Below are 19,637 nucleotides of genomic sequence, written 5' to 3' on the forward strand. Positions count from 1 at the left end.
GGGGCGGCGGCGCTTAGCGGGGAGAACGAGGCCGAGAGCCGGCAGGGCCCGGCGGAGCGCGGCGGGGAGGTGGCCCCGCTCAACCTGTTGGACACTTGCGGCGTGTGCGGGCAGCCCATCCAGAGCCGGCGGCCCAAGCTGCTGCCCTGCCTCCACTCGGTCTGCCTCCGCTGCCTGCCGCAGCCCGACCGCTACCTCATGCTGCCCCCCGCCATCCCCTCCTCGGCCGCCGGCACCCCGAAGGAGCTGCAGCCGCCGGCGCCCCCCTCCTCGCCCGTCTCTTCGCCGGCCTCACCCCTGCACTGCACGCCCGGTAAGTGGCCCTTCTGCCGGCCGCCCCTTCCCTCCCTCCGCCTGGCCCGCGGCCCCCGGGGCTGGGGGTGCAGTCCCCTCCGCTCCCCGAGGCCCGTGTGTCGCGACAGACGTGGGGGGCGGGGAGCTGTCGCGAGGGGAACTTGGGAAGCACCGGCTGCCGCGGGCGGGGTGCAGGTGCCCGGCCGCGGGGCTGCCGGGGGCACGGACCTGTCGGGGCGGTCGCTGCTCGCCAGCGCCAGGGCTGCCGGCGGGATTGTGTTTGGTTTTGGTTTGTTTTTTTTTTATTATTATTTAATTTTTTTTTTTTTCTTTTAAATTTCCCACCTCGGAAGGCAAGGCAGTAATTTTACTTTCCCAGCACCTCTCCGTGCCGATAGAGAGGAGCGGCGGGAGCCGTCCCCCTCCTCCCCGCCGCCGGGCCGGGGGGTGTGGGGGCCGGGGCCGGACCCACCTCGGGGGCCGCAGCCGGCCCGGGCAGCTTCCCTCGGTGGGCACCGGGGCGGGGGGTTTGCGCCCAGAAGGGCATGCTTTTGCCTCTTGCCGGCGGGAAGCCTTAATATGGAGTGATAGGAAGGCAGAAAGAGGTAGCGAGAAAAGAAGACTTTTTTTTTTGGAGTGATGTTTGTAGGCTGGCAGCCCGGCGCTCACCTGGAGGGAAGCCCCGCAGGTGTCATCGTTTCAGCCCGGCAGGGTGCGAGCACCCGGGCAGTAACAAGTGCGGACAGGCAATAATAACACTTGTCCACGTGATAGGCAGCCTGGATGCATCTGGTAATGCATTGATGGAAAACTTACTTGTGTAATTGTCGGGCTGAAGGGAGAATGCCACGAAGAAGTTCTGGTAAGCTCACGTACTGACATAGTAGCTTATGTCAACGTGTTTAAAAAATGCATCTTGCTGCAAAACAAACTCCTGTGATCTGAAAGTGCTTTCCTAATGTTTTTTCTTTTTTTCCCGGCCCTCTTAGGTCTAGCAGGTCACTTAATTATGTTAAAGGCAACTTTGTCTTAGAAAAAGGCACAAACAAGCATCCTCTAGTGGAAATGGGTAAAGATCCTGGAGAAGCTTGAATACAAAAGAGGAAGTGTGATGGAAACTGAGCCTCTCTATAGGTGTTAGTGGAGGTTGTGCTTATTGGGATGTGTAGCGGGGGCTCAAGTGGAAAGTTGTACACGAACTCCAGATTGGCCGTTCTTAAGCAAGTATGGGCCATTGTCCTTTAAGCGTGTTCAGGAAACCGTTACCATGCTGCCAGCGGTTCTGACCAGAAAGATTACAACTTGAATATGCAAAATGTTTGCAGCAACTCATATTGGAACTTGTAGTGGAACACCCTCATGAGAGAAAGAAGTATTTGTGACAATTGGAGAGACAGCCTTGCTTCAGAATATCTGAGGAAGTCCTGAGTATGTTATTAACAGGATATGCTGAGCCTCTTCATCTACATGGATGTCTGTGTTAGTGTATTCATTCAGTCTTTAATTTTAGCATGTAATTGGTGTAGTAGTCAGACTGCCTAGTCAGAAGTTCCAGAATGGGAAAATCAGTGAGACCCAAAGCCAGTATATTTAAGCTTGGTTGATCCAGGACCTGTTATTGCTCATATGTCTTATGAGTAGAACCGTGAAGTTCTGCCTGGGAGGAACAGAAAAAGCACACGCTTTTGGTGTATGATGAGGTATTTCAAGATGAGGTACTTGGAAACGAGAAAGAGGGCAGAGACGCAGCTCGCTCAGGGGTTGCAACATAGGCTGAGAGACAATATAATCATCATCTTATGAGTTTTGAGGTCATGAACAGCATAGCTTAATTCCCAGATGTTCTATTTAAACATAGCAGAAGAAGGGGTCTGTAGTTGAGTAAGAAGTGAGATGCATCTTAAGAATGAAAAGATTAGTGCTATTCAAACATCTGTTTGAGTGGACAAATGATAAATGAAATAATGAATTGTAGCAACAGCAAATGTGTAGGTCTATTCCCTCCGTTTGACTATGTGAGTTGGTTCTGTATGAATGAATGATACAGCATATATTCCTCCTTGTTCTACAAATTTACACACATACTGTTTTTTGGTGACATTATTTTTACCCTGTCGACTTTTCTTTGAAGTTATTTTCATGCTTCCACACTACCATTCGTTGTCCGATAGGAAGAAGAAACTTGTATAGAACTCACACTCTCCTTGATGCATTCTTTACATCTTTTCTTGTCATGGTTTTGGCCCAGTGAAAATGACAATGGCTGTACACTAGCTACCTAAGACCTAACTTGATGATGTGCAGTGGCTGCTTTCTGTTTTCCAACCGATATAAAAAAAAAAAGTTGTAAACTTAAGTTAGGATTGAAAAAAAAAAATAGTGTCAGTGTCTAAAGCTGATTAGCTTAAGGAAAAATGTTATGGTTGGAGGAGTTCTTAAATTCTCGGAAGATGGGAGGAAGGACAAAATAGTGCAAATCTGTCACCTCTTCTGGTGATATGTTGTACAAAATGTTTGAGGAGTGACCTGAAGAAATAAACCGAAGAGTATAAGCTTAGAAAGTTGGATGGTAAATGCCTCTCATGATGTACATTGAGATTACCGTGAGTAAACTGAAGAAATAAACAGCAAGGAAGCTATCTGTGCTGGAAGGAATGTCCTAGGTAAGGAACACAATAGAAGTAAAAACTATGAAAAGCTCCTGAAAGATAAGCAGACTTACTGCTTACGCACGTGTGCTGAGTGCTAAGATGTTGCACAAAAAGAAGCCCAAAGAAAGATGGGTAGAAGGGAGTCTGTCCTGAACAAAGGAGAGGATGTGATTTGAAAAGTGCTTCGCTGAGCCAGCCTTGAGATGGAATGTTGTGCTAATATCCAAATTAGTTGAGAAACAGGTAGTTAAAGAGGAACCGAGTTTCAAGTATAATCTGGATGTGCTTTTTGTGTTCACTAAACTGTTACCAAGCTGAAACAGTCCTTCACTTTTCTAGAATAACATGTATCTTCAACTTCCAACATATAGACAAGTTTACTTGGGAGAATGTTGGCTCCCTTTCCGTAACAATATGAACAGCTAATAAAGGAGTGCTGTGAAAAAAATTTCAAACTCAAGGATCTAGAGTGAATTAAGTATTCTAGTGTTGCTCACTTGAATACGAGGTTCAGCATGGATAATGGCGAAGACAAGTGTCAAGACATGCGGAGGAGTTTCCTGTGGTGGATGTTAATCGGTATTCTTTCTGCAAAGGTAGGCTGGTGGCAAGGCCAATTAACATGGATATACTCTACACTGCTACATGCTTTCAGTTTTAAAATAAAAATTTCTATAGAAAAGAAAACCTGTGGTTTCTGATCTCTGTACCGTTGCTGAAGTTTAAGGTGTTGCAGAATCATCTGTGTGTCAAACTTCAATGGTCTTGGCACTGGAGAACTCGCTGCTTGTTTTCTGAATGTCCAATGGCAGCTTATTTGATGTAGGTGATATTTTTGTTGTTGCATTGCCAAAAAATGGTTTTGCCACACACAGAGCGTTGCAGACTGTGGGCAATGCTGCAAGAGTGGGTCTGTAAATGTGATGCTAGCTTGTGAGCAAATGTCTACAGACACTGCTACTAAGTATCTTGGTTAACTTAGGGTGTGTTTTCTTTTTGTTTCTCAAATGGCCATTCTTCACTATTTGTGCCAGTTATAACTGGTGCATACAAGAAGGCTGTTATTAGAAATCTGCCATTTGCCCAAATTTTGTGCTGGGTGGTACTTCAATGACTAGTTGAGTAGTAGTCTGTACTTTAATTAAAGGACAGCATTGGTAATGTGGGGATATCTGGACATGACAGTACTCTTGTGGAATTTTTAAATGTGAAAGAGGTACATGAAAACTGCGAAGTTATAGATTGAGAGTCTCTTCAGAACTATTTAAGTTGCAAACATCCTTGTTTGTTCTTTATCGTCAATCTGTGCATGATATAGATTGGGAACTGGTGTGAGGAAAAACTTGTGAATGGAAATGCATAGCAAAGTTTATGCAGGTATCATGATTAAATCTTACTAGTGTCAATACCAAAAGTAGAGGGAATTTTTTTTTTCTTTGTTATCTGTAGACAGACCTACTAGCAAACAAATCCATATGAAGCTGTTAAAAGCACGTAATGTTTGGACACTCCCAGGATATAAATTCTTGGGGAGTGTCCAGACTAACAACTCAAATACGTTCGATACTTGCTGTTAATTAAGGAATAAATACTTCAGAGTTACTAAACAAGGATTTCAGTGGTGTTCATGTTTCATATTTCAGCTTATTAGTGCCCAGAAATATTTGTTTACCAACACAATTTTGGAGGTATGTAAGGCATGGAATGAAGACCTAACCCTTGATATCCCCTCATCTATGCAGATGGCATCTGCTATTTTATTATGTCCCACAGTCAGCCCTTATCCAGATAGCTTTAAACTCTTTCAGACTAATCTTATCTTGATATCTGGACTTTACCATGTCATCACTTCATTTGACCTTGAAAATACAGCTTTTGAAATTAACTTAAATTTTCTTATTTCTCTGTATGTAACATGTTCTTCCCTCTTTCAGTTTGATAATGATTAGGAACCTTATTAGTTAGTTTGAAGGATATAATAGCTTCATTTGAGCTTTCTTATGGTGAAGATCAATTTTTCTTCCAGGTTTTGGTAGTCTAAGAGGACTTAAGATTTTTTAAAATCTGCCTGCTACGTACAATTATTTCCCTTTTATCTTCCATATTGCCGCTTGCTTAAAGTGAGTTCTCTCCATCTCTGCCATTACAAAGAGTCCGTGTTTCATTTGTGTGGGTGTATACTCACACTTGCACATATATAGTTGCACCTATGCATCCTTTCACAAGTCTTATTCTGCTGTGGTGCCATCAAGAACTGAATTGTTTAACCTGTAACAAACTTAAGAAGATTTAGGACTGCTGATATTTCAAAATAATATACATTATAGGACTAAGTATAGGAAAGATATGCCTAGTTTATGTACTGTTTTTGATTTGTGCTCACTTTGAATTGAAAACTCCTGAAGCCCCAGCGATTGCATATGTGGAAAGCATTTAGCATTGTTACAGGTGAAATATAATGTTATTGTTTTGATAGCCTGTAACGGACAAACCTCTTGGCTAAAAAGTAATGAAACTAGTAAAAACTTAAAATATTAATGAGTGAACTATCTAGAGAAGGTTCTTATTTTTCTAATTACAATGCCCTTCCTTTAGAAAAAGGTATGCTCTCAATATATGTGATGGGATATGATATTAATTGTGCAGGTATAATTTGAAGTAGAGGATATATTTGCCAAAAATTCCTGCATTCTTTTCTACCAGGAATTCCACAAAAACCTGGAGACATACCTATGCAGCCTTTGTTAAGGTGGACAACTACATGATGCTGAAAGAAGCTTTAAATCATGCTTGCTCCAATATAAGATTAATGTAAGCATATAATATATGTTTATTATCTTATGTATGTCTACAGAACAGTATTTTGAGGGTAGGTTAGATCCTGTTTTGGGTTTGTGTGGTGGAGTTTTCGTAGCAGGGGAGGGGCTGCAGGGGTGTCTCCTGTGAGAAGCTGCTGGAAGCTTCCTCGGCTCCAAGTTGGACCCGCCTCCGGCCCAGGCCGAGCCCATCAGCGACGGTGGTAGCGCCTCTGGGAGAACAGATTTCAGAAGGGGAACCTGCAGCGGAGTTTGGGAAGTGGAATGTGAGAGGAACCCCTCTGTAGATCCCGAGGTCAGTGAGGAAGGGGGGGAGGAGGTGTGCCGGAGGAGGTTTTGATGCCCCCGCAGCCCGTGGTGAGGCAGCAGGCTGTCCCCCCCCAGCCCACGGAGGGGAGCGGGGGAGCAGATGCCCACCTGCAGCCCCGGGAGAGAGGAGCCCATGCTGGAGCAGGGGGTGGATGCCCCCCAAGATGGCCGCCGCTCCACAGGGAAGCCCGCGCTGGAGCAGCCTGGGACTGGAGGACTGCGGCCTGTGGAAAGGACCCACGCTGGAGCAGTTCGTGAAGAACTGCAGCCCGTGGGAAGGACCCCACGGTGGAGCAGGGGACGAGTGAGGAGTCCTTCCCCTGAGGAGGAAGGAGCGGCAGAGACAATGTGTGAGGAACTGACCCCAACTCCCATTCCTCGTGCCTCTGCACCGCTGAGGGGAGGAGGGAGAGAGAACCGGGAGTGGAGTTGTGCCGGGAAGGAGGGAGGGGTGGGGGGGAGGTGTTTTAAGATTTGGGTTTATTTCTCACTATCCTTGTTTTTGATTTGATTTGTAGTAAATTAAATTGATTTTGGTTTTTCCCCAAGTGGAGTCTGTTTTTTGCCCATGACCATAAGTGGTGAGTGATCCTTCCCTGTCCTTGTCTTGACCCATGAGTGCTTCTTTATATTTTTCTCTTCCTCATCCTACTGGGGCCAGGGGGGACAGGAGTGAGCAAGTGGCTTCATAATGCTTTGTTACCATCTGGGCTTAAACCACAGCAGATGCATTGACATTCTTACTTCTTTCACCAGTAGAAAGTGGGAGGTTGAAAAGCTGAAGCCATCAGAAACTTCAGATGAATGTTAAAACAACCACAGTGATATAGCCAGCTTCATTTGAATTAGAAGCCTTTTAGAAGTTAGGCTGTAGAAGTTATCAATAGCTGAACTGTTGTGTGAAACTTTTTTTTTTAAGCAAAGATTTAAATCCTTGGAGGCCAACCTAGCTCTGTTCTGATATAAAATCAGCTTATAATGTCTCCAGTAAGCAATTAGGACCTTCAATAATGGAAAGGTATCCTAGATCATAAGGTAACAAGAGAGGAAATATACACTAATGTATTAAAAATTCTCAGATGTGTATCTAGTTGAAAGTCCATTGGGTTGTTTTAATGCATATGATAGAGATACCTTTTAAGAAAATGACTTGCCTGAAGAGCAAGGGAAAATAATGGTGCATAAATTCATTAAGAGCCAAGTCGAGGAAGGAGTGTGCTCTTTGTGGGCTAGCTCATTTGTAGGAGAAATGTACTGAAGAGCTAGTAGGCCATGCAGCAAGTTTTTAGGTTGGCCTGCTGGCTTACCCGAGTACTACGAAGTAGCCATGTTCACTCAACTTCACTCAGTTTGTTCAATTTAAGAAAGGAATTTTGTTGCAACTCTTGATTCTGAGTGTGGTGTTGTTAAAGAAGCTGGTCTTTTGTACAAGAAAAGCTCTATGCCAGGGTTGTGTGAGTTTGTGTTAAGATGCTGTAGGTGGAATTTCCATATTATTTAGTGGAATTTCCCAGTAACAGTAAGCTTTTGAAGCTGGTATTTTGCCTATTATATCTAATCTAAGAACAAGACAGGGGAAAACCAAAAAGAATTTAAAGCGAATTTTAAAGTGACTGTATTTCAATATGAATAACTGACTGTTTGTGAAAAACCTGTTATTTCTGAAATTGGGAATTTAGACTTTTTAAAAAGATTTTTACAATAAGATGAAATATTTTAATAAAGTAGTTTTCACTGATTTCCTAACAATAATATGCTGGTCAGTCAGGGTTGTTCAGGTGAATATGGCCCTGTAGCTTGCATTGTGAACTTAGGCAGATGATCTGGCTGAATTGTGAATAGTGGCAAAATCTCCTACTGGGCTTACTCTCTCTTATTCAACTTCTATCTGCTATAACAGTTTAATGATGCATTCTTTTTTCTTTGGCTAATTTAAAAGTCGCAGAAAAATTGTTTTCATAGAAAAATTCCAGTGATGCTGTTAAAATTTACCTCTGCAATTATGTAGCTATGGAGTCATTTACTGTTTAAACTATGAACTTACAGCTCAAATGTGCTTTGAAGATGTCAGTGTCATAGTTGAACTGACTAAATGCCTACTTTTTTTTTCTCTAGTGGCCAGGGAGAATGTATAAAAACATAAATGTTTACCATCAAAGAAAGCATGAAACAGTTGTGTGAATAACTAAGAAAATTACACCATTCTTAACAAGAAAGGGTCTTGTAAAGTCAGGTATGAAACCAAAGGCAGAGCAAAAGAATGTTCCTAATTACTTGATACTCTCTGTCCAGTGCTTCAAGTAAATGCTTATTTGAAGCTTTTATGTGGGAGAAAATTGTGTATTACCTTGAATACATTGCTAACTTGTGATAGAGGATTGATGTTAAACAAGCTTTCTAGTTATTTTTGAAGTTTATCAGCAGGCTATGGGAAAAAGGAAGACAGTAAGCAAGGCTCAGCTGTTTGAACTGCACTCATGGGTTTTGAGTGCCTTTGTTTCTAAAGTAGATTTGGGTCACGGGCACATTCTCATTTCAAAAAAGAAATCTGCAGCTCCAGTGCTAAACTCTCCATAAGTGTGGGAGTACATGGACAAGAGAACCAAGCCATTTGCTTTCTGACTGTAGAAAGATTCCTGCTTCTGATTAATAAGTAAGTTGCCACAGGCAACTTTTTTTTAAAGTGGTGAGTTCCCCTTTCTACTGTAGTTCCTCAAGTGAATATAGTGCTATTTGAACAAAAACAAGACTATAGCCAAAATACCCTTTGAACTAGAATGATTACCTAATTTGAAAAGTGACCGTATATTTTTCCAGTGAGCTGACACATTTGTCTGTACTGTATGTAGTAAAAAAGAAACAGGACTATTTTTACGTAAATGTTGACTTGGAAAAGCACCATGTATTTTCTAGGATGTCTACCTGAGTTCAGAAAGCTTGTGATAAATTTAAAAGTTCACTTAACCTGCTTCATTCATTTCTAGGCATCTGCTATAGAGTTACAACATGGTTAAGGATGTGCAGAGTTGAAGTGTGTTGAACTAATGCTATAAGCCAGCCTAACAGAAGTTCACGGTAGGCTTAGGCTGCTGCTGAACTTGCTGTGTCAGGATACTTGTAACAGTGATGCTGGTTAGGGGAGGGAACACTGGTAGCTGTGCAGGGAATGAGTAGGTGGGAAGAAAGAGAGGCAGAGAGCTGCAGCGCTCTGCTGGGGCTGGAGAAAAAGACATTTTAAAATGGGAGCAAGCTTCTAATTTTAAATGCACAGCACAGTCCTTGGACAAAACAGCCCAGCACCAATAGGCCTGTTACTAGAAATGAGTAGTATGCAAGACTAGCCTGAACAGCAAAAGTGTGAATTGAAACATACTTCTTTTTTCAACCTGGACTCTGCTTTAAAATGAGTAAACTACTTGCTAAAGGAATGTAGGAGTGTAAATTACATGCCTTCCTAGTCAGTTGGTTTAAAGAGAAGTGGAAGTAGCTTTGAATAATCTTTGCCTTTTGGAAAACCTCTGTGACTTGTAACTATTATTTCAATAGTTTTCAAGCAAAAGTTGAAATTCATGGCGTTCCCTAGCCCCAAAGGGATAAATTAGGGTAGTGGGCAACTGATCAGTCACAAGCTGAGATAAAGACAGTTTATTCAGCAGACAAGCTTTGGTGAATGAATATAGAGCTGTGTAATGATGCGCTGTTTCTGATAACAGGGCCTCAGTAATGGGCAAATGTCCTGGGAACGTTGAAATCTTGGAGGTAGCATACTTCAGGGTTAGATTTAGCTCTTTTGAGTGTTTACAGCTTCCCAGTTCCAGGAGTACCTTTTGCTTGCTTGAGCAGCTGGTTTTCAGCCCTCAGTAGTTCTGTTCCTTACTTGCTTTTGTCTTGTTTGGGAGTCTTTCATCACACATTAGCAGCTATTGTTCTCAGTTGTTTTAGCCTAGGAATTGTTGAGCTTACCAACTACAGACTACTTGGCCTTCAGTTCTCTTCCCATTGCTGGTAGCAAGCGGGGACTATGAGGGTATAAGCTGCTGGCTAGCAAATCTTTCTTTGAAACTCCCAAAATAATTTAGAATACTTCAATTGTTTAATCGTACGTTAAAGGAAATTGATCTCCTTCGAGAAGCTCTACTTGAGTTTTCCTCAGTCCCTTCTTTATGCAAGAAACTCAAATGTGGATTCAGAGCTCACAGTTTAAACCATGCCTGAGGAAGTATTATCTCAAAATATAGATACATAGAATTCTTTCCTGGGATAAACATAGGTGTAGCTTGCCTCCCATAGTCTACCTGAATGTGAGTCCAGAGATGCTAGCAGCCCTTTCTTCAAATATTACACTCCATGCTGTAAAATAGAATGGTTATTCCCTCCTTCGTGGCAAAGACAGAGTCCAATGATGTGAAAAAGTGTTCAGAAGAGCCTGGGATGGAATGTATGGGGGGGGGCTGTGGTCTTCCCACATCTTCTAGCAGTGAAGATTAAATAAAAAAAACCTAGCGGTAGAGTCTTATTCTATATCATAAGAATGACCTGCCAGAATTGTTCTTACCGCTCGATAAATAAGTATTTGTTGTATACACTGTTGGGACTGGCACCATCGGTAAGATTCTGTGTATCTTGATGGACTAAGCAGGTTCAACTGCAGCTTGGGAGACAGTCCTCTGTTGCCTTTTTATTCTTAGAAGTGGCCTTGTAACTGGAACCAGATACAACTTGGAAGCAAAGCCACAGTTTATGGTAGCTCACATGTCTTCTAGATTATCACTGCTGTTTAAATTCAACTAGGCTAAAGATCGCTTCTCAAAATAATCATTCTAGAAGCTGTTTTGGCAACATGAGGAAGACTTTCTATACGGGTATCCAAAATGGATTGAACTGACAGTACTCTTCCCTGCGTTCCACCCTTTGTGCAAGAGCTGAATGTAGCCTGGATTCTTTAAGAAGCTAAATGCTAATCTTGCATCCTTTTAAAATCCATTTAGTAGCAGTAGTATTGTATTGTGTTCCAATCTGATTGTATTTATCGTGTGGTTTTTTTTTAAATTTTCCCTGCTTCCAGTTCCATTGGGATGAGATCAGATTTAATGAGGTTTTCTTTGGCTGCCTTTTGACTGATTTAAATTATTGAGAATATAGTATAGGTGCTATGAGCTGCAGGATGTCTGACTTCAAACCTTTGCCAGAATAGCTGTTGTTCTGCCTTAAAGTTGTGATTGTTTGGTTTTTCTTTTTCATTTGTCGTTATGCCAGCCAAGTGGGTTGAGAACCACAATGCCATGGTTGAACCATTGTGAATGTTCCTTAAAAATAAATAGGAATAGAACTATAATCCTAGTTCATTCCCAAACTGGTATTGGAGGCAAAGTGTAATGTTCTCAGAACTCTGTTATCTGAACTAATGTATGATCAATCCTTTCAGGCAGTATGGCACAAGAAGGTGGAAATAGATCAAGTGAATCTAAAGGACAGGTGAATGGCATTTATGAAGACCAGTTTTGGTCAGATTCATTTCCCTAAGCTTCTTTCTTAGTACAGAGAGTGTCATGCTGGGAAAGGACCTTTGAAGGAGCTCTTCACTGGTTTGGGGAAAATGGGGGAAACCGTAGGAAGATTAGATTTCTTCAGTGGATGTAGATGTTCACATCAGCCAACAGGGTCTAGTTCATGGTTCAGTTATCTACTGCAGATTACAAGAGAGAATATCAGGAGATACGGAGTGGGAACACAAGTAGTATCACTGCTGCCTTTGTAACCTGCTGTTTTCTGAGAGCTGTAGGGTATTTTAAATCACTGTTGTTCTTACTTGATCAAACAGCACATCTCTTCAACCCAGGAGGAGTACGTTTTATTAGTTACATTTAGTAATTTTCATATTAATGCATTATCAGAGTAGAAGGAACAATGCTGCTTCTTAATTAATGCTGGTTCTTGTATGTTTTATAGTCTGTGTGGATCTCCCAATGCACATATTGCTCCAGCTTTGTATGTGGGAACTGGAAAAAGCTGGTCACCTTGCTTTTTAAACCCTTATGGCAGTGCTGTGGGATACTGGGCACATAACAGAGGAATATAAAGGCTTTTTATTCCTGTACAGGTACACCCAAAAGTGCAATGCTTGTACCTTGCACATAACTTGGAGGATATTCTCCTCTCTAATTACTGGGCTTAGAATATTGGAGGGATTCCTGCAATCGAACTGGATGGCCAATATTGGATAAGAGTATTAGTGTAGTTACTGGGAAGAAGTGAATGTTTTTAAGGTATGATTCATCTGACCAAGTGTAGACATCTGCTTTAAGGATGAGACAACTCATGATCTAACTATATTACCTAGGTCTGTATTGACTATGAAGGGAACTTCATGTAAATCAACACCTTAGATGAATCCCACCCAAGGTATTAAAATTCGGCAACACTGCAAAGAAACTTTATCCACCTTTGAAGTGCAAAGTTTAACTTTATGGAGTCACTTTGCCATAGTAAATCGGTATTATTTCTGTGCTGCTGTTAAGAGTTACTTTTTCATAGATGCAAAAATTCTGCATGTGACAAGCTTTGGTATTGAACAGCTTTTGAGTATAACAAGTAGTCAGAATAGACTGGATTTGGGAATCTTGGGCTCGTTTTTCTCAAATAAGTTAAATGGCTTGAATCTTTACTTTTTTTATTCCAATAATAACGTCTTACAGAGCACTTAAACCTATCTAATGAAAACTGCAGGAAATAAGAAGTATCTATTTTTTTGGTCTTATTGACTACATTTACCCGAGTGTGAATTTTCATCAAATATTGTTTGTGCCTTTCATTCTCTGCCCTGCCAACAGCAAGCTTTAAAAAAAAATTAAAAAAAAAAAAAATCTAGAAAGCCTTAATATATTACCAGCTTAATAATGAAAGTGTTTATTATACAACAGACTTAATTTCAGCACAGACTTAAAGTGTGCCTTTATAAATATTCAGAATTTATTGATAAATATATATTAAATTCTTCTTACTGTTGGGGATCTAAGTCCTGGGTATTGTACTTGTCTGGTAAATATGCTATTATCATATTATCATTGAAGAAATTATATATTGAAGAGATACTAAGAAGAGCAATGAAGCTGGTGGAGGGTCTAGAGCGCAAGTCTTGTGAGGAGCGGCAGAGGGAATTGGGGTTGTTTAGCCTGGGGAAAAGGAGGCTGAGGGGAGACCTTATCGCTCTCTACAACTGCCTGAAAGGAGGTTGTAGCGAGGTGGGTGTAAGTCTCTTCTCCAAGTAACAAGCGATAGGACAAGTGGAAATGGCCTCAAGTTGTGCCAGAGGAGGTTTAGATTGCATATTAAGAAAAATTTCTTCACCGATAGGGTTGTCAAGCATTGGAACAGACTGCCCAGGGAAGTGGTGGAGTTGCCATCCCTGGAGGTAGTTAAAAGACATGTATATGTGGTGCTTAGGGACATGGTTTAGTGGTGAACTTGGCAGCGTTAGGTTTATGGTTGGACTCTATGATCTTAAGGGTCTTTTCCAACCTAAATAATTCTGTGATTCTAATTGGCAAAAAATCTATTTTTTTAATAACAGCCTGCCCTTTCTTTTTCTTCTTTCCACCCCCTCACCAAACAAAATAATGTAAACAAAGGCAGAACCTATTATTCTAAATTAACATACTGTTTCTATGTACTTTGGAACATCCATTCCCTGCATACACAGTTTATGGATAAAGTTGTTAGAGTCTTTCATTATATTTGTTACATCACTGTAATTTCTATTTTGAGATCATTTGAAGGAAACATAATAGAGCTATTCATGGCTTCTGTCTGAACTATAAGTCTGTCCTTGATGAGAACTTCAAAATAGATATCTATATAGCAGAATACAGATGGATGCAGCCAACACTGCGGTTAACAAGTTTATGGCTCTGAATATTGACACTTAAGTGATTTTAACCAAGTTTTCCTTTGGAGCTACAGACTGCGGTTTGTTTGGGTACTACATGAGAGATCTGTGTGCTTCTCAGTTGTATTTTCCACCAGGAATTTGAAATCACCATAGCAAAGATATGTGGAATAGAGTAGATGGGTGGGTTGAGATTCACTGTCCAAACTGGAATATCTTCTGCCACTTCTGAATTTCTGGGATGCCTCTGATGTTCAAAAAAACCAAAAGGACTGGCAAATATACTGCACAATTCATAGGAGACCTATTTCCTTCTGGAATAGTAGCTGGAAGCCAGGCAGGATATTCCCCTCAAATTAGGTATGTCTGTTTAGGCACCTGAATTGCTCCCCTGAGGCTAGTGGCTTGAAAAATTAGGGCCAAGAGGCTGGTTTCCCAAGTCCTGATAGGTAGTTTCCAGTTACGGAGCAGTGATCAATTTGAGAATGGGAGGAGACCTGTGAAAGGAACAGATTGCAAGGGTGCATCTGAGCACTCGAAGAGAGGGAGTGACAGGAGCTAGCCAAAGGCCTTGAATTGCATTAGTGTTCCTGTTTTGGATGACACTTCTCCTGAAGTACTCTGACTAAAGCCTGTTACCTACTGTAGTTCCCAGTACTCCTTCAAACTTGGTTCCCTTAATGTGGTCCGGATTCTTGGAAGTTATTTTTCGAGGCTTTTTTTACCTTCACATCTGCTCACTGTTGATGGGAACATTATGGTATCTGGGGCTAAAGAGAGGAAGTGGGTGAACCAGTGAAAAGTGTCACGTGTTGGAGTACAGTTTTCATCTTTTCAAAAGAGGTTTAAAAAGAACCAGCTCCTTCAGTGTCTTCCAGAAAGGCTTGGTTCCTTGGTGTGTGACTGCATCCAACTGCCCAAATGGTAATCTGCTTACCTACTTTTTCAGCAACTGTCATTTCTGGTAATAGATGTGTTGTACTGCAACTACTGAACTGTCAGCTGGTAGTAGATGAGAACTCTAAAAGATGAAGACCAGAGTATGAAATTTCTTGCTACAAAGAAATGACTACCAGCTGTGTCGCGCTCACAACTCTAAGGTGGGGTCCATCTCCTTACCAGAGTTTCTGGCAACAGAAATTTTTTGCCCCAGTGATCTTTTATTAAGTAGTAATAACCACATGCTAACATGTTGCTATTCAGGGACAAAGGTGTTAATTTCCTTGTTCCTGAAGCACATGGATAAAATGGACTTGAGCACTGTTGGTAGGAACCTAGAGTGTCTGCAAAATGGTATTTCAGTAGAATGTATGAATCTAGACAGCATTAAACCCATTTTCAAAATGTTAGCAACTTGAAAAATTAAATACTAGGCTGCTCAGAGAAAACGATGCAAGGATGTCGCTGAATCTTAAAAATCCTTGCGTCTTTTATACTTGAATTCATTACATATAAGTTGGAAATACTTGACAATTTCAGGACTTGAAAGAATGTATTTTAATTTTGATGAAAGAAATGCTCATCAGTCAGCAGTGACAATTGGCATAATTATTGGCAGCTTCTGCATCGTTGTTTAAGCGTGTTCATTGCAAGGCAGTGAGGTTTTTTTATTCATCATCTTGTGCTTAAATATTGTCTATCCCACAATAGCAGTATTTCCCTTTGTTACCGTTATGACGCTTGTTATAATTGTCAAAGGAAATCCATTGGACAGCCTTGGATGTGAACGTAAACTCTCCCTTCAGAATTTCTTAAGGTATTCAGAAATGGCTGGAGAGTCAGCCCGTGCAAAATTTACAGTTTATGAAGTCTAATATGCAATATTTGAAATGTTTGAAGATTGGGCAAGTATAGCAAAAACAATGAACCATTTCACAGAGCAGCTGAAATATTTTAATTCAGCTCTGCAGTGCTTTCCAAGAAAGTCAATGCACTGCAGCATAAAAACTGGCCTGTAACACTCTTCCAGAGGGGGGATTACAGCTAGTAGTCTTTGTCTGGTTTTTGTCTATTTACATTTTAAAGGGTGGTAAATAAAGCATTTGGGTTTTAATAAACTTACCTGCTAGATTGGTGGTTGCTTTGAATGTTTATATTTTGGCAGTAAGTGCCAGTTTCCCCTTGAGATGTGCTTTTTTGTTGGTTTAACCTATCTCCCCTCCACTAGCAGCAGCAGGCTGTCAGAACTAGATAGGAGCAGCTTTTTCTGGAACAAACTGGTTTGAAGAAGTTGCCAATTTTGCAGCAGTGGTATTGACTTAATGAGAAACAAGAGGAAAGCAGTAATTATTTTAAAAATTGATTCAGGCGTTATTACACATGATATCGTCTCTCAAATTAAGTTCTCTAAGTGTTTGTTTTTAACAGAAGAACATGACCTGTGTAAATATAACCAGTTTAGCCCCAACCCCATGCATTTTAATGAAAAACCTTGCAAATATTAACGGTGTCTATATACACAGCAAGAGGAGAAAAGATTCTGGAGGTCACGATTGAAATGCCTTAATTTTCTGTGTAGTTAAGCTAAAAAATCTTATAGCTGGCACTGTCTTCAGTCTCTGACATACCTTCTCTTAATGTTAACTAGCCTGTCCATTTTTTTAAAAAATTTAACTGTATGTGTGACTTGCTGTTAGTATTTTCTGTTCTGAAATCTGTATAGTTAAAATTTCAGACAAGACTTCGGTAAAACCAAGGAAAATTGCCTTATGCAAGCCTAATTAATTTATTCCGTAATGACTGTGTCGTTTTAGGGGAAAATTAGTTACCAATTGCTTCCAAGCATTCTATTTGAGAGCTCTTTTTCACAAAAGTAGTGTTTTGTTTTTACTAATCTGTGCTGAAGAAAGGGAACCGTTAAGCCCTCCTTTTTTAGTACAGCACTTTACATCTGCAAACAAAAATACCCTTTTGGATCTACAAATGATTATCTGGTGGCTTTAGCAAATTGGCGCTGAAACCTGTTCGCTACAGTGAAGACGCAAACGAGCCGAAACTGGGGCAGACCAGAGCTGTCTCCTCCTATTGTCTCAGGATGCTTCAGTAGTGTGGAATGTAGTCCCAGGAAATTGAGAACAGAGTTGGGAATAATATAGTATATGCCTTAAATCCATTCTGCTGAATGGCTTGAGATGGCATTGCTGTGGATGCAGTGTGTACCTTGTGAAGAAGAGTGAGAATGTGCCGTTGTTTCCCCTACGTGTTTAAAACGCAGGCTAGCGTTCCTTGAAGAGGCATACGCGTTGTGAGCCTGGAGACAGTGACAACTGTTATGGCGTGGACAGGAACTCTTCTCTCCTGGCACAACCCCATTTAATCCTCATCGTATTCCCTAATCCAGCTCATTGCATGGCAGCATAAATCTTTGTGTTCACGTGGGATAGAAACGAATGGGCAGGGGAGCCAGCATTGTTACTTTTGTTAGCAATGGGGTGTCCGGGCCTGGTTCAAGCAAAGTCTGAATGTAAGGTTCCACAGCCGCTTGATTTTTATACAAATGAATACTGCTGCTAAAAAGGGTGGAGGTCTTCCCCTCTGCTCCTCCTACTCAAGAGGCACGTGCTCTTGATACAGCTGCATAAACAACTATCCTGGCACAAAGGAGTAGATGAAAATGTGGGGTTTTACCACTTACCATCCTCACAATAAGTGTGATGGTGATTATGGAACTCCTCCCATGTTAAGTAATATGTTTTCACCTGCCTTCTGGAGCACTCTGGAATGCTTGCTCCATTTAAAAAAAAAAAAAAATCTTATAGGATTATTTTGACAAAAATAAACCCTGACACTTGAACTTCATTCTTCTGATGAAGAACAAGCAGGTAAGTATGCTTTTAAAAATCTTACTTCCTGCAGTGCTTTCATGTTAGACATTAACATTTACGAATTGACACATTGGAAATACTTTAAAAAGCTCAGTGGACTGCCTACCTAGACTTAGGTTCTCCCTCAGCTCACATCAGTGCACAGAGGCAGGAGGAGAAACAGGTTCAAGCCTGTGTTCTGAAATGGAGTGGTTTGGACCGCTTAAAGAATCACCTCCAATGGTATTAGTAAAAACGATTTAATAGGAATTTATATAAAAGCGTGACTTCACAGAAGTCTATTACTGCATGGTTGAAATGCACACAAGAAAATTAAGTCAGAATCAAACTAAAATTATGTATACAGAGACCAAAGATGCAATAGGGTAAAAGAGAAACGTACAAAGAAAAATTGAGTTAGAATTGATTTTTCATGATTTTTACAGAGATTGGGAATGTAGAAAGGTAGGGGAGACCCTCCCGTTGAGCCACGAGGTTCAGAGAAGACCCCTTTGCTTTCTGAACTCCTGTTGGAGTCTAGGTGCAGCTGGATCAACTCCTAGTCTCAGACTTGGGCAATGGTTTATATCTAAAGGGATTATGAGTATAATAGTAGCCTGGGATTCATTCACAGTCAAATAAAGCTCACGACAGTAATTTAGGTGTAGATTTGAAAAGCAATGTTTGTAATATACTTGCTACAGAATATTCAGGTTAGCACACACATATGGATGAAGTCACTAAGAGAAATACTTGTAAGCGAGTACAAGAGGTATACCTGTTAAAAATTCCCCTTGAGCTCAGTGAAAATATTCACAGCAAATGCTTCGTCATCTTTCTCAACGGGCAAAGGGTTGAGCCTCAAGGAGTGGAGGGTATCAGCCCAAGTCTTGCTGGCTTTTGGTGACAGACCTCCGATCTTCTCAATCAGAAAAGTTTGTGAGCTCTGAGAGGCGTCCCGCTCAGAGGGAGCCCATTGCGGTCCAGGAGAGCTCAAAGGGTCTCGCTTAGTACCGCGCTTTATAGGCTTGGGAGACGATTGGCTTTAGTCATCAGCAAATTACTGGGATGCCAGCTGTGCTGGTACCATTTTGCATGAGTTACGCTTCAGATAAGGACGGCTCCAGGGCTGTCGGAGAATGAGTTAAGATTCAGATAGGGGCTGCTCCAAGGCAGTTAGGAGAGGACTGAGATATGTCCCAAGGTTGTCAGGAGAGAACAAGTTATCTCTGCTCCTGTTCCCCGCCTCCGCTGGGCAGCAGGAGTCCTTGGAACGGTCAGTACAACTCCGTGTCTTAGCCATGTAAGAGTTCCTGGTACGGTCAAGGGACGCTTAACCGCCCAACTCGTTACAGTTACGCTAAGGGCTAGCGAGACGTCCCGAGTTTGTAGGTCAGCCCGGAGAGGGGGAAGGAATGCACCACCACAGCCTCTCTTCCTTTTTGATAGACAATGGATTTCTTTGTTTTACAGCTTTGAATGACGATACTTATGTTATAATAGGTTATTAAAAGAGAACAAATTGTGCAATTCTTGTTAGGACTCCTAAATTTGAAAGTTTAAGCCCATGTAAAATGGGACTGTTCTCAGTGAAAGGCATTCTAATGTGTGTTGTCTTATCCCTTGCAATGTGGCCCTTTTGAAGATTTAGTAAGTGCTAAGACTACAGAGAAACCTTACTTATTTCTAACAATACATGGGTGTTTTTTGTGCTCTCTAATTTTCAGATGTTTTTTCTTTTTTTGCTTCATATCCGCTAAACCTTGCAGCGCCTCAGGCCCAAACACACTGAAATTTTCAGTTATTTTACAGATGAATCCTGTGGGGGTTTTTTGGTCGTGTGTGTCCCCCCCCCCCCCCCCCCCTTCCCCCCTTTTGG

The 19,637-nt window shown here is 41.4% G+C and overlaps 1 protein-coding gene across 1 annotated transcript in view; it reads left to right on the forward strand.

The window, feature by feature from the left end:
• Positions 1 to 19,637, forward strand: part of TRIM24 (tripartite motif containing 24) — a gene marked incomplete at its 5' end in the record, with an annotated part of 64,795 nt that continues 45,158 nt past the window's right edge. The window contains one exon of the mRNA XM_010566355.1: positions 1 to 313. Within this exon, the coding sequence (XP_010564657.1) occupies positions 1 to 313 (313 nt within the window). The remainder of the gene's footprint in view (positions 314 to 19,637) is intronic.

The sequence above is a fragment of the Haliaeetus leucocephalus genome, unplaced genomic scaffold, assembly GCF_000737465.1.
Source record: "Haliaeetus leucocephalus isolate CR32 unplaced genomic scaffold, Haliaeetus_leucocephalus-4.0 Scaffold206, whole genome shotgun sequence".
Classification (NCBI taxonomy): Eukaryota; Metazoa; Chordata; class Aves; order Accipitriformes; family Accipitridae; genus Haliaeetus; species Haliaeetus leucocephalus.